The sequence below is a fragment of the Anolis carolinensis genome, chromosome 1 (assembly GCF_035594765.1).
Source record: "Anolis carolinensis isolate JA03-04 chromosome 1, rAnoCar3.1.pri, whole genome shotgun sequence".
NCBI lineage: Eukaryota > Metazoa > Chordata > Lepidosauria > Squamata > Dactyloidae > Anolis > Anolis carolinensis.
Genome location: NC_085841.1, coordinates 14,053,256 through 14,068,404, shown reverse-complemented (window position 1 = coordinate 14,068,404; position 15,149 = coordinate 14,053,256). Strand labels below are relative to the sequence as shown.

The 15,149-nt window shown below is 39.1% G+C and overlaps 2 protein-coding genes across 3 annotated transcripts in view; one reads left to right on the top strand and one right to left on the bottom strand.

Annotated features, from left to right (window-relative positions):
* Window positions 1–15,149, top strand: part of erlec1 (endoplasmic reticulum lectin 1) — a 462,586-nt gene that overhangs the window by 95,284 nt on the left and 352,153 nt on the right. The window lies entirely within an intron of this gene.
* Window positions 1–15,149, bottom strand: part of psme4 (proteasome activator subunit 4) — a 94,519-nt gene that overhangs the window by 41,819 nt on the left and 37,551 nt on the right. For both annotated transcript variants that reach the window (XM_062968839.1, XM_062968840.1), the window contains 7 exons: window positions 9,005–9,270; window positions 7,608–7,794; window positions 6,329–6,418; window positions 4,887–4,951; window positions 3,581–3,731; window positions 2,211–2,309; window positions 1,901–1,970 (listed from right to left, as the gene is read on the bottom strand). In XM_062968839.1, coding sequence (XP_062824909.1) covers window positions 1,901–1,970; window positions 2,211–2,309; window positions 3,581–3,731; window positions 4,887–4,951; window positions 6,329–6,418; window positions 7,608–7,794; window positions 9,005–9,270 — 928 coding nt within the window. The remainder of the gene's footprint in view (window positions 1–1,900; window positions 1,971–2,210; window positions 2,310–3,580; window positions 3,732–4,886; window positions 4,952–6,328; window positions 6,419–7,607; window positions 7,795–9,004; window positions 9,271–15,149) is intronic.

Here is a 15,149-nt window from a genome sequence, read left to right as displayed (position 1 = left end):
ACCTATCTGTAGGTAACTAAAACCTAATTACAAGAACCCTGAGAAAGCAGAATTAATGTCCAAAATAGTTTGTAGTTCACTGGTGTTGAATCTGAATAGTCTCATTTGGGAATTGCAATTGACCACTAGAGGGGTTTTGCCATTTCCTGTTTTTCCTATGTTCATATTCCTCTCGGATAGAAGTCTGAGCTGGTTGATCTGGGTATGTTTTGCTTGTTTGGTTCATATGATGTGTTCTCTACCTTGAGAAATGCTAGTTATAATTCCACATATCTGGTGTCCTCATTTTAAATGTTTGAGTAGATATGACTGTATCAGAGGTTTTGGCTGTAAACTATGGATTTGGTAGTGTGTTCATGGTAGAAATCAGAGGCATGAAAGATCTCTTTGCATACTGATCCAGACTAACATGGCTATGTCTTCTGCCAAGGTTCTTATCCGTCTAGAATAGTTTTCACGAAGTTTTAAACACTCAAGAAATGTTTTTGGACTTCAACTTCCAGAAATCCCAGCCAGCTTACCAAATGTTAGGAATTGTGGGAGCTGAGGTCCAAAATACCTGGAGGACCAGAAGTCAAGGACCACTAGACTACATTTTTAGGAATACACTAAAATTTTTGCATGTGAATGCAAAAAATATACATCCACATATACTATTAACTATAAACATATGTACTCTTTAAAAGTATACTCAAAAGTATACTCACTTTTAAAAGACCAGGATTACTTCTACATTTTATGCAAACTGGCTTTACAAGACTTACGACAAACATGGATCAAGAAGCTAGGTGTGATAAACACACACTGTCACATACCATCAAGTATAAAATATTCAAGGCGAAAACTGTACAACAATCTATCAACACTTCTTGGTAGGCAAATGCTGAATGACTGCAATGAGTGACGTCTGCCTGACAAACCAACCCCAACTAGGCTTGTTTTCCAAATCAGCAGGGCTAGACTGAGAATCCATCTCTAACACTTTGTGAACTTTAAGAAAAATATACACATTCTGGGTGTTCCGACGTATGCTAACGAAGTAACCCTTTTGAAATTAGCTTAGTCAAAAAATATTAAATATACAAAATATACAAAATGTTAATGTGGAGTAGTGGCAAATGGTGGACCAGACTTCCTCTCTGAGTCATAAAGATGACTGGGTTATGTTGTGCCAGTCACCATCTTGTATCCCAATCTACCAAATAATTACATGCTGTTCTGAAGATGTTGATGGGGAAAAAGTGGGCTATAAACAAATAACAATATGAATATAAATACTATCCTATTATATATGTGTGTGTGCATGTGTGTGCGCGGGCGTGTGTTCCCTCACTTATGTTGTTACGTTCCAGGACCACCCATGAAAAGTGAAAATCCACAAAGTAGGGATGCTATACTTGTGTTGTTTACAATCTCACTAGGCAAGTAGTGTCTCTGTCCCCTCCTCTCAAGCACGCACATGCATGTTCCTGCCGCTGCCGCTAGTGCCGCTGCCTTGTGAGGCGAAAACGAAGCTGCTTCAGCCTCCTTTTCTCTCCCTTCGGTTTCTCCTCCCTTCCTTCCTTCCTTCCTTCCTTCCTTCCTTCCTTCCTTCCTTCCTTAGGCTTCTCCTTAGGAAGGAAGGAGAAAGAGAGGAGGGAGGGAGGGAGGGAGGGAGGGAAGAGGGAGGGAAACATGGTGCCGCCTCCTTCTCTTCCCGCAAAACAGTGAGTCCGCAAAAAGCAAACCGCAAAGTAGTGAGGGGGAACACTGTATGTGTCTGTGCATGTGTGTGCGTGTGTATGTGTGTGTGTGTGTGTGTGTGTGTGTGTATATATATATATATATATAATAAATAAGAAATGCACAAAGTCAAATAAAAAAGCCATTAACAATACATCATAAAGCCACTGAAACTTACTGAGAGTAAGATGTGTGATTACACTGCAGCAATGGGGTACAAAGAGCTTCAAAGACTCCTCGGGGCAGCACTGAAATGTCAAAGAATCACATTCTACATTAAGATATTTTTTCCAGATATTGAGCAATAATTAGGAATATGTTCTGTTGAGCAGTTTTGTCTCTGAATGGTATAAGGTATTAATAGGCATATAAGTAGGGGGTTGAACTAGAAATTATTCCTTGGGCCAGTAAAACACAAGAAGTTATGGCTACTCTCTAGTTTGCATCTCAACTGAGAAGAAAGAGGAAGAGAAAGAGTAAAGGCTCACTTTCACAGCAGCTCGGCACATGTCGGCGACCATTCGACCTGCCACTCTTGTCTCAAATATATTGGAAACAGCAAAATTGAAAACCTTCTCCAAGGCAACCTACAAAAAAAGAAGCAAGAAAAGATGTGATATAATCAAGCAGCAAATGTTGTTACTGGGTAAAATATGCATAGTACTCAGATATCAGGAACTTAATGTGATAGAATATAAAATCATCGGAAAAATATCTCAGAAACTGAAAGACAAATCCAATCTCAATGACAACAATAACATTTCTGACAATTCTGAAGCTATGTGAAATGTGAGTAAACCTTTGTCTTAAAATGCATTTCACTCATTCAAAAAAAGGTTCATCATAGTTTTTTCTAACTTCTACGAGGTTTCCAACATTCCAATGGAAATATTGTCCAATGTAAGGGGCACAAGAAACCTCCCCCATCCTGCCTCCACCTCTTTATCAAAAGCATTCATCAATGTTAGAGAATTTCTATTGGTAAATACATTACTACAGAAACCCAGCACTGTTTGTGTGCCCTGTTTATGCAGTTCCCTGGCCCTGAGCACTGCAGAAGTGTCAGTCAGGCAAAATTTAATTGAGGCCTCACTGGATTTGTTTGTTTGGCACGCTGCTCTTATCTGCTGCCAATACAACTTGCTAAGTACCACAAGAAGAAACAAACTTGCTTGAAAGAGACCTATGAACCAACCTGGAAGATTTGGAAGCAGTTTATAGAATCACAAAAGAATGCTTTTTTTTTTCTTCTCCCCACCCACTCTTCAAAATTCCATGCAGGATATTAGCATTCATGTGTAGGAAAAAGTCATAAAGATTTGGGTCAGCACTATCTGATACTCTTGGGCAAAACACAGCTTGCACTTTAAAGCTAAGGTGACAGAACACACACAGTTAAAGTAGGCTTATGAAAAAGAGGAAAAAATGAGCACAATGCACAATGAATACAGCCCAGGTACAGGTCCAATGAAATTAGGTCCTTAACATCCATTTTTAAAAGTCTCTTACACACCAACAAAAAGAAGACTGACATCACAAAGTCAGGAAATGTATATAGAAATGATGGACAGAGAGATCCAAACAACTGTAGAGCTAATTTGTTACATTTTCACATCTTGAATATCACTTTTCCTATCCCACATATCTTTGGAAAGCATTTTATGATGCAACATGAGGATCTTCTGTTTACAAAAAAATCTGCTTATAAAACGGAAAACCTCTAGGCATGCCCAGACCTTGACTTCATTCCTGCATCATCACAGTTTTACTTTATTTGTGCCTAATATTTTTTACAGTGCCGCAAAACCCTTCCATGGACTTCTAAATTGATATCAGAGACAAGTAAATTGAAACACACCTTGAATATATCTTTTGAACACTGTGTGAGGATTGTGCTGAAAGTGGATGACAGGCCTAACTCCACTAAACTCTCCAAATGAGTCATCTTTTCAGTTTCAGTCTCCTCTCTTGTTTGCTCCAATGTGCTGCTTTCTATGAGCCCAAAACACCTAAGGGAAAATGTCATCAACAATAACACCATTATTCTACAAACCTTCCCACAGATGTCTCCATACATAGGCAAGATACTATAAATGTCAATGGGATCTATTCCCCTGGGTTGTGAAAAATCATCAAGCAGGTCAATTCTGGAAGAAAACCAGATTACAAGCCATACACACTAGTTTTCCTCAATGAAACCATAAACTGCTAAAATAATCAATGTGTGGACAAGATAACTAACAAGATAAGTTTGTAAGTTACTTCTTAATTTATTTCGGATGGTGATATTTATTTATTTTTATGAACTTTCAGGGGATTTAAGGGAGTGGAAGGTATCAGCCACAGTACTAAAACTGCAATGCACTTCTGGAAAAGCCAGAACAGAAGAGAGTTGCTTAAGAGTCACTAAACCATGCTATTTTGAAGGCTGCAAACTCCAGGGCAAGGAGAAAAGGCAGCATTTTGTTTTAACCATTTTTTCCAAAACAGGCTAGAGGATATAAGGAATACCAACTGTAATGCCATATCCAAATATACTACAGCTCCTTAAATTTTCTTCTACTGGCTCTATTGCCAACCTGCTCAAACAGCCTTTTCATCACCCACTGACTCTTATGCAAAAAATCCCTATTCCACATGTTCACACAATATCCATACTGAGGAACTGTAACAGTTTGACATCACATTAATTGTCATGGCTCAATGCTATAGAATTCTGGAATTTGTAGTTTTGTGGTATATTTAACCTTTTCTGGGAGAGAGCTCTGGTACCTCAACAAACTACAAATTCCAGGATTCCAGTATGAAGCTACATATCAATGAAAGTGGTGCCAAGCTGCTATAGTTTTATAGTGAAGATGGGAGGAACAACACCAACCAATCCATCTCTTCAAATACTAACTCAGAACACACCTGCTTAATGATTTATTTATCTCAACCTCTAATAATTGAATGCCCATTTTCTTCCTTAGTAAAAAAAAGAAAAAAGAAAGAAAAGCTATGAGGGAAACCTAGCATGTGGCACCAGCAGGACTATGAAAAGTGTGTTCTAACTAGGCCTATAACATAGACAATTATCTGGAAAAAGACCTTCACATCGACATTAAAGTATGAGTGACAAGATTGAAATATACAGGAAAGTTAAAGGCGCTATCACAACTTACCTGTCCATAAACTGCAATACAAAATCTTCAAATTCAGCAGTAGCAGAGCACAGTTCTCTTTCCACCTATGATTTCAAAGAATAGAACAAAAATAAAGCTTTCTTCCCTCCTTGTCTCTTTCCAAATTATGGCTTACATTTAGTTTCATTCCCCTTCTTGTTTCTCAACACCTTCTATTATTAAATGGAAAACCAGCTCTAAAGGAGGTTTCCAAACTTCAGAGAGAGAGGGGGGGGGGGGCGCTTGGGAAACAGTTACTCCTTTCTGTTTTAATGACTGGTGGGGATTTGTATGCACAACCACACACTTGTTTGCGGTCTATGATACACTTTCCAAACTGCAGCTATTTAATCTCAATTTTATATTAATTATGAGAATCATTATATCATATTTGAATAATTTTATTAGTAACAGTAGTATTAGTAACAAAGAATTCTACTCTCCGCCTCCAGTTCTCTACACATTCTTTATCAGAGCAAAATAGGATAGAACTACAAAATCTGCCAGCATTCAAAATGTTAAGATAAGCATTGCCTACATACATCTACATCACAAATATAGAGTCCCTACTACATGGATTTTCAGGTGATTGCAGGTGGTCCTGGAACGTAACCCCCACAATAAGTGAGGGAATACTGTATTCCCCTGGGTTGTGAAAAATCATCAAGCAGGTCAGTTCCTCTTCAGAGATCTCCACGTTTCCTGGTGTGGCCGGCTGGAGCAGCGACAGAAACAAGAGCTTGGCCGCTCTTCCAGCTCCAGCCACCGTTGTCGCCCACCCTCACTCTCAAACCTACCTGCCCGCCCTCGCTCGCTCGCTTACTGCACAGAGCAGCCTTCCTTCTTCTCTGGCTGCAGAAGCAGAGGCAGCCAGAGCAACATGGCAGACATGGAACAAGGGGCCCGCCGTCACTGGTAGGAAAGGCTTCAATATACAGTAATGTATAAATACTGAAATTAAAATAGTGTCCCTACTTCGCAGATTTCCACTTATCACGGGTGGTCCTGGAACATAACCCCGCGATAAGTGAGAAAACACTCTCTCTCTCTCTCCTCTCATATATATATATATATATATATATATATATATATATATATATATATATATATATATATGAGAGTAAAGTGTGGTGTCTAAACATTTGAGCTTAATTTTGGGGCTGAAAGTACAATCAAAAAGGATATAATGCTTACTCTTCCTCTAACTTAAGCTTCTACTCACACTGTTATAAACCACTTTAGGTTTTCAAAATGGGAAGTCGCATAATCATGTTTTAAATAAAAGAAATCGTTACACAGAAGGATGCTATTCTCCCATATTTACACTTGGAATATATTTTCAAGCTGGTACTTGAAACTGCTTCCTACTTGATTAGAAAGCATTTTGAACAGATACATCTATAACAAAGCATTTAAAATAAATTTATCATTCAGTATATTACCTCTGTGAGATCATTTCTTTCTTGTAATACAGATGAGCAATCTACTAAAGGCACAAGAGTCGAAAAGGTTGCGATAAACTGGAATGTGATCTAGTGAGAAATGCAAGGGAAGTTTCAATTATATTTATGTGAACTGGCACTGCATTTATTTTAAGTCAAAAGGTTTCAGTGTGGATGAAATAAACCATACAAACAGTTCAGATCTGTCCATATCCCATGTATGACAGAACAAATGGTGTAAGTTCATACTTGTATTGAATTCCAACCAGCTTGTGTTTGTGTATCACAACAAGAGAGATATAGGAATAAAGCAGATCTGCAGCTTCCACCAATCCTCATCATTATACAGGTCAAGACTGCTCAGACATGGGTCCAATAATAACTGTAGGGCCATATGATTTCCACCTCTGTGTTAAACCATGATTCAGTGTTATATGCATAAGTATAAACTAGCGGAAGCAAGCTTTGCACTCCCCTTCTTCTTCCCCCCATGATGCCAGAAAGCAGTCTGAAAACTTGCTCTTTTACCTTTACTTCATTTATAATTGCTATAATACAACTCAAGTCATCCAATGTATTTACATTTCGACAATTCCCCAAAAACCAATCCAGGATTCATGGAGGACAAGACAGTGATAAGTAGGTAGCTTCAGTCAGGCCTCTTCCACACAGCTGAATAAAATCCCACATTATCTGCTTTGAATTGAAATATATGGCAGTGTAGACTCAGATAACCCAGTTCAAAGCAGATATTGTAGGATTTTCAGCATTGATATTCTGGGTTATATGGCTGTGTGGAAGGGCTCTCAGGCATGGGCAACTTGCAATTTTGGGGCTGTATCAGGCTGGTTTTGCATCCTGCAACTCCTTCTGATTCTCTGGCCCATATTTTGCTGCCTCCCTCCAAAAAGGTAAATTCCCTCCCTTGGAAGTTCTCAGAAGCAGTAAGTGACCTGTTCAGTAGGTTGTACTGTTTAACATGAAGAATATCTAATTTTCAACAACAGAGAGAGATGTTTGCCATTTCTAAGGGGAGGGAGTTGTTGTTGTTGTTGTTTGACAGCCCATGGAGTTCTCAGATGATCCCAGGGCATAAACATTTGTCTTTGAACCTGCTGCACTTGCTCAGCCTTGCCAGAAGTTAAGGAGGGACTGAAATATGGGAGGACTCAAGGGAATGAAGTGGGGAAGATGCGGAAAACCTGAAGTCATATTCTAGAGTGAGCTAAAATAGACTGGCTTGTGTCATATAACAACATGTGGAGCTCAATATACTCACCATGCATTTGCTAAAGTCATTTGGATCTACACCAGGCAACGCTCTCATCAACAGAGGCAACATGTGCGTCGGACCTTCAGGAAATGACTTGCCCCCAGATACCAGGCTGCGAGCGACTCCAATTACACAGCTTAAGGTGGCCGTGAGTTGATGAGGTTCTGTTAATGTCTCCAGTGCAGGGTAAGTTCTATACAATGTTATGAGGAAGAAAAATTCAAGAGGGTTTTTTAAAAAAAAAATTGCTAATGTTCCTCTTGCTGGAGATCACCATATAAGCTCGTTTACATGCATATGTAAAGTATCACAATTACAAGTTCATAAAAATCAGAATTAGATTTCAGTACTATTTAAAATGATTCTTTAAATAAACACTTCTATCATATTAACTACACCTGGAGGTATATGTATTTAGTTTTAGCGATTGACTACTACAGGGAAAAGGAAGATGAACAGAGCAGCTTTTTTCTCTCTCCTGCTGTCTTGTTCATCTGGTGACAGAGTGATATAAGTGACATGTTGGTTATAAAAATGCCTATTCTGAGCCTAAAATGGCCAAGGAGAACTAAAAACACGACAAAATTGTCCACCATGCCTATCCCGAGTGCCAAGGGCCCATACACTTACTCTGATTAAGACCTTTCACAAGGTGGCTTTGTTTCTGCTCAGACAATGTTTTAAAAATCTTTAGAATTATTCAAAGCAATATGACACAGGACATTCAAATAGCTAATTTTGCAGATGGCCACTGAAAATACAAACTGGGAAACAGGTGGATGGGTAGGCAGACAGCCTGCAAAAGTAGAAATAATGTGGCAGAACACGCTGTGCCTGCTCTGTTTCTTGGCTCTCAATCTTAGAATGCAAGGCATTAACACTAGGAAAACTCAGTATGTTTCTACTGAGTTCCAGGAAAATGTACTTTATAAGAAACAGAATTTCAAACATTTTACTAGCTATGTAATGCAATCTTTAATACAAGTAAAATGAAGTTATACTGAATCTACTCCTACTTAGGACGGTACTAAAAACATAAAGGAAAAAGCTCAACATGCTTCATGAGATCTGCAACTAATTCTATGACTTCAACATGTTGTTTTGACAGCTGCTTTCCATTATATTTTAACTGTTTTACAACAGAAGAAAATATTTGAACCAGAATAACAGGATATACATTAAAAAACATAAATCCATAAAGGAGGGGACTGATGTGCAAATTAAAACAAGCAAGTGGATAAAAAGTAGAAAGTGATAACAGTGTGCACCTGAACAAACAAGCGCAGAAAGTGCAATCTTCCTTCTGAGCTTTCAAGCTGCAGAAAAGACAACACGTTGGTATATGGTTTCCAGAGCACCACATGTTAATAGTTTTTTCTGACTTTCCATCTTTTAGTACTTACTTTTCAAGTACTGGTGGGATTACTAACTCAGGACGCATTAGTGCAAGGTTCTGAAGTGCTTGGGCTGCCTCTAGGCTTCCAGTTTTGCTGAACATGGCCAGAAGGACAGGCTGAATAATACATTCTACAAAGTCTGTTATGTCCTGATCAGTAAGTTTATGGCTATCAGGCACAGGAGTAAGCCAAGTCATTTTCTTATAACGCTCACGATGCAATCTTCTGACAACACTACTGGGCAGCCGTTGAAGTAGCTTCATTAGCTTGTTCTGCCAACACGGAGAAAAATGGCAACAGAATCAATTTCATTTAATTAGAAGCAAAGAAACCAAGAAGAGCCTTTTTGCTATCTCTACATTCAGTGCATTAAAAATAAGACAATATAGGCTATTTGTCAAAAAAAAACTTGCTGTGTCCTTCTAAAAGTAAAAACAAAGTGACTATGAGTGCAATTTGGACATTTAAAGTCTTTTCCATACACAGATTTTCCTCATAGGACAGGATCAAGGAGAGGGCATTACATATGGTCTAGTTTGCCACTAGAAACAGACTCAGCTATACGAAACAATAATGGATAATGATCAAGAAGCCTAAGTCTTACATGTTCTGTATCAAACATTGACAGGACACCATGTTGAAATCACTTTAAAGCTGTCTCTTTAAAGCTAGTCATAAAATGGATACAACATAAATTGTCACAATGACATGTTAGTACTTTGCATGATAGGTCATTCTTGGATGGTAGGAGGAGCAATCCACAAGCCAAAGAGTCATTTCCCATGTGCCAGCTGGACAAGCAGGAATTCCAAATTTTAGTTCCAGCCATTTACTCCTTTCCCTTGCTTACCAGCTTTAATGATCTTCCTAATTCTAAACCAACCACCCTTCTGATCTTTTATCAAAACCCCACTTCCTCTTTTAATGGATGTTTAGGATCAGAACAAATATTTGGGATGATTGTGGATGGGTTTTGGGGGAGGGAATTGTAAGTTTTAAACGGTTTTTTAAGTGTATTTATTATATATTGACTGTATGTTAACCTAAATCTACACAGTGCTATTTAACTGGGTTTTTTTTATTTTTGTATTCATTTTGTTTTACATTATGACTACAGTGTGTGATTGTTAGCTGCCTTGAGTCACCATGTGGAGAAAGGCAAGGTATAAATAAATATTGGGTAAATCCCCTTTGCTGACTAAACATTTCAGTGTAAAGTTGTTGTAATCAACTATACACAGACTGATAATGCTACTAATTCTGACATTCTTCTAGCTGAAGTTAGAGACACTTAAAAGGCCACCCTGAAAAGGTAGTAAGCATAGGGAAGTTTCTGTCAGGGGATCAAGTGGGGCCTTATTAACACATTGAGCACCAAGGATAATACAGCCTATTGCTCTTTATTGCTGTGAAGAGAATGGAATGCAAGTCTTTGGATTTTTGATATTTTGGCACCCCTTTCTACAGCTTCAATTTGCAGGAGATAATTTCTCTCTTTCTGTATCTGCTGGTTAGTTTTTGGGAGAAGATAAACTTGTAACTGTGGGTGGGTACTTGAATTATTCAATAGTCTGTGGTTATTTCCTCTCAAATCAACTTCAAATGCATTAACTCTTCCCCTGTTAGAGGTCAACAGTGTTGTCTACAGCCTCTAGCAGCCTGATTTGATCCTTGTCTTTCTTGTTGAAAACCCTGTTTCTTACCCTTTTTTATTTTGTTCCAATTGGAACTCATTTCCATTGAAATCATTTTGCCTACTGAAATTTCTTCCTCCCCAAAAGGAAAAGTAGCTATTGTGAAAAGGCTTTTTATTAAACCTCTTCCTGTGAATGGTGGGCTTTACCTGCTTCTTATCCCTATTTTCTACTTGGGCTCTCATCAAACAGAAGTCATTTTCCCAAAAGCAATTCTTCTCTGAATTGCATATATGGCAGATTATTTCTGGACTTCTGATCTACATATCAATGGCATAGCCAAACTGATCTACGTGCAATTGTTGCAGCCATTATACTTGCTGCAAACATCACTGCATCATGGCCTGCATTGGCAAAATGTTGTAATACTCCCTGAATTCTATGTAGTGCTTTGTCTAAATTCCTACTATTGTTTTCTTAAGAATATAAAATATCCTGTACCCAAATATAGTGAACTAGACCTAAAAGCTGCAGCTGCTGAGCTTTTAAGAACTAAGGCAGAAGCTTCATGCAATTTCTTTCACACTTCTGCCCTTTTTTCATCTGAACTGTAACTCCGTCTTTGTGAACTGCTGCTGCTCAGTCGTTTAGTCGTCTCCAACTCTTCATGACCTCATGGACCAGTCCACGCCAGAGCTCCCTGTCGGCTGTCACCGCCCCCAGTTCCTTCAAGGTCAAGCCAGTCACTTCAAGAATACCGCCCATCCACCTGGGGCACACTAAGAAACTCCATAGCCTTTTTACTAAGTGACTACAACCTTAGAAAATATCATAGCAGATTTTATGCAATTAAAGGATTCATCAAGGAAGTGGTCTGTAAACACTTAGAAACAAATGTCATCATCACTAATAGTCAACATGGATTTATCAAAAACAAGTCATGTCAGACTAATCTTATCTCTTTTTTCAATAGAGTTACAAGCCAGGTAGATGAAGGGAACGCTGTGGATGTAACTTATCTGAATTTCAGTAAGGCCTTCAACAAGGTCCCCCATGACATTCTGGCAAACAAACTAGTCAAATATAGGCTAGGAAAAATTACGGTTAGGTGGATCTGTAATTGGTTAAGTGAACGAACCCAAAGGGTGCTCACCAATGTTTCCTCTTCATCCTGAAAATAAGTGATGAATGGAGTGCCACAGGGTTAGAAGGCATAATCATCAAGTTTCCAGACAACAACAAATTGGGAGGGATAGCTAATACTCCAGAAGACAGGAGCAGAATTCAAAACGATCTTAACAGATTAGAGAGATGGGTCAAAACTAACAAAATGAACTTCAACAGGGACAAATGTAAGATACTCCACTTAGGCAGAAAAAATGAAATGCACTGATACAGAATGGGAGACGCCTGGCTTGATAGCAGTACATGTGAAGAACATCTGTTCTCGTGGACAAAAAGTTAAACAGGAGCCAACAGTGCGATGCGGTGGCAAAAAAAGGCAATGGAATTTTGGCCTGCATAAATGGGAGGACAGAGTCTAGATCCAGGAAGTCATGCTACCCCTTCTATTCTGTCTTGGTCAGACCACACCTGGAATCACACTGTGTCCAATAGAAGGGAGATGTTGACGAGCTGGAATGTGTCCAGAGGACAGCAACTAAAATGATCAAGGATCTGAAGAATAAGCCGTATGAGGAGTGTCTTAAAGAGCTGGGCATGTTTAGCCTGCAGAAGAGAAGGCTTAGAGGAGACATGATGAGGGCCATGTATAAATATGTGAGGGGAAGTCATAGGGAGGAGGGAGCAAGCTTGTTTTCTGCTGCCCTGGAGACTAGGATGCGGAACAATGGCTTCAAAATACAGGAAAGGAGATTCTAGCTGAACATTAGGAAGAACTTCCTCACTGTGAGAGCTGTTCAGCAGTAGAACTCTCTGCCTTGGAGTGTGGTGGAGGCTCCTTTTTTGGAGGGTTTTAAGCAGAGGTTGGATGGTCATCTGTCCGGGGTGCTTTGAATGCGATTTTCCTGCTTCTTGGCAGGGGGTTGGACTAGATGGCCCACAAAGTCTCTTCCAGCTCTATGATTTTATGATTCTATGAAAGAAGTTTCCCATTCTAGCTCTATCATCTCACTAAAAAGATCTGGCAAATATTTTGAATTATTCTCTAAATCTGAACCTGGACCTAAGGAGGCCTACACATCATTTTCTTCATGTGACTGGTGAGCTATGTCAATCTCACTCAATTCCTCCCCTATTTTTGACTCAAAATCAGATTCACTGTCAAAATACTTTGTCCTTTCTAAATAGTCTGCCCTGGAGAAGCTTTGATATCTGCTTTTAATTTCATATTCCTCTGCTAACTTTGATATCTTTATGACTTTTCTTGGCAATTCATTTATGCCAGCTGAAGTTCTCATTTATTTCACATCAAAAGAATATTCAGTCTTATATGAAAAACAGTGTAAAAATAATTTCGGGTAAAATACTGAATTCGACTTTGGAAAAAGGGGGCACATAAATTATACATTAATTAAATAAATAAAACTAGACTGAATCATGTTTCCTAAACACATCTGTATTAAATAATTCTTAGTTTTAAACTGACTGGTCAATAATGCTGTCCTGAAATTCCAATTGTTTGGCACAGTCTATATGTCAATTAGGCATGCCTACTGCTGTGCTCCCTTCCACACCACTGGTAGCTACATTTGGAGGCAAAAGCACTGGCTGTACTTCTCCTATCAGTACTGAATTTAGATATGTCAATTGGGAAGGTTGCATTTGCAAACATTCTATTCCAATCAGCTGACCTGCAGTCAAACCATCAATCCATTTTGGAGGCTGTACAGAGACTCGATACAAATTACCAATTAGGAAGCTTTGCTTGCTGGTAGTAATACCACTCAGTTTCTTAGACCCTTTGAGGGGTTTTTTTTAATGGTGCATCAAAGTGGCCTGGAGTTAACTTCTCTCTGATTCAGAATTTTGAGTTCCTATTGCCACTTTACAGAAAAACTCAATAAACTTTTTACCTTACATCTCTCAGACTTCACCTGATCATACCCACTCTCTTTTTCTGTGGAAGAGGGGAAAATATGCTCATCTCTACCTCACTTTAAGATATAAATATTCTCTCTAATATCTTAATTTTGCTGGGCAGTGGACATTAGTTTTGCCATTCTTCATCTCTTTCAGGAGCTTATCTCTGGTGCAACTTTTAATGCGGTTTTGTATCGTCTTTCTACCTGACAAGGCCAGGGCCCGTTTCCATTTTCTCACCAATACCTTTCCTCTTTCTCTGTTCTAATGCAATACTAATGACTTTAACTTTTAAATAGTGCCTTATTATGAGCTAAGGGTTTAACATTCAGCTGACAAGGCTGGCAAGCAAGGGAATAGTCAACAGCTATAAATGAAAAGGATTTGGAATTCCTGCCTAGTCAGCTGGCGCTTGGGGAATAACCCATTGGTTTATGCATTGCTCCTCCGTACCCATCCAGATAAGAATATCCTTCACCATGTTAAATTTGAATGTCACAGCATAGCCTAAATGTCCAGGTGGCTTAAGTCAGACTTTTCCAATCACTTGTGCTAGGCAACAAATCCCATCAATGATTACACCAGTTAGGCATGACAGAAATTGCAGTTCAACATATGAGGGCTGCATTTGTTTGATGAAGACCTGCTTTTAAGTATTCAAGGGCAAGGTGCAGAATGGAACAGAATCTCCTATGTGCAATTTTTTTCTTGTTTTTTTTTTTGTACATGAAGGCCAACCTGGCTTTTATCTCTTATCCTCCTACTGCACTTATTGGAAAATAACTGCACACATATCTTTTTGGAAATAAATGGCATTCATAACCTTGTTGAAAAGAAAAAATGGTGTCATATCCATTTGGCAAATGTGAATCTCCATGAATATGTGGAGAGCACCTTTTGAAAACCACTAGCCAAGAAAAGCATGACCTTGTTAGAAGTCAACTCTTTTAACAAGTGATATTCACAAGCATTCATGTAATGGCACACAACTGTTAACAACTGTTAATGTTGTGATGGAGTCTTCAAGTAGAGATCCTACTAGTAGTATTAGAAGAGGCAGGAAAACTGCTCGTGAGCAAGACTCTGATGAGGAGCAACAAAGGAAGAGAATCCGGGAAATACTTATGGAGCCCTCTGATGATGATACTTTTGAGGGTTTTGAAGGAGATTGTGGGACTGGGAGTCAGGAGGATGGGATGTCAGACTCTGGGAGTGAGGTGATGGATTGGACTAAGGTTCAGGATATCCGGAAGGTTCTTGAGGAGCCCACAAGCAGTGGTACATTTGAGGGATGGCACGGAGAAGATACAGATGGATCCTGGGGAGTTATGGGTTTGGATAGAAGGTGGTCTGGCTGGAGAGATCATAGAAGGGCTGCAGCTGGAGGTGGGGCGTTGGGTGACTCCAGCTCTGATAAGGATTTGCAGCAACCAGCTGTGGATGGGGCGTTGGCTGGCTCAAGTTCAGACGAGGAC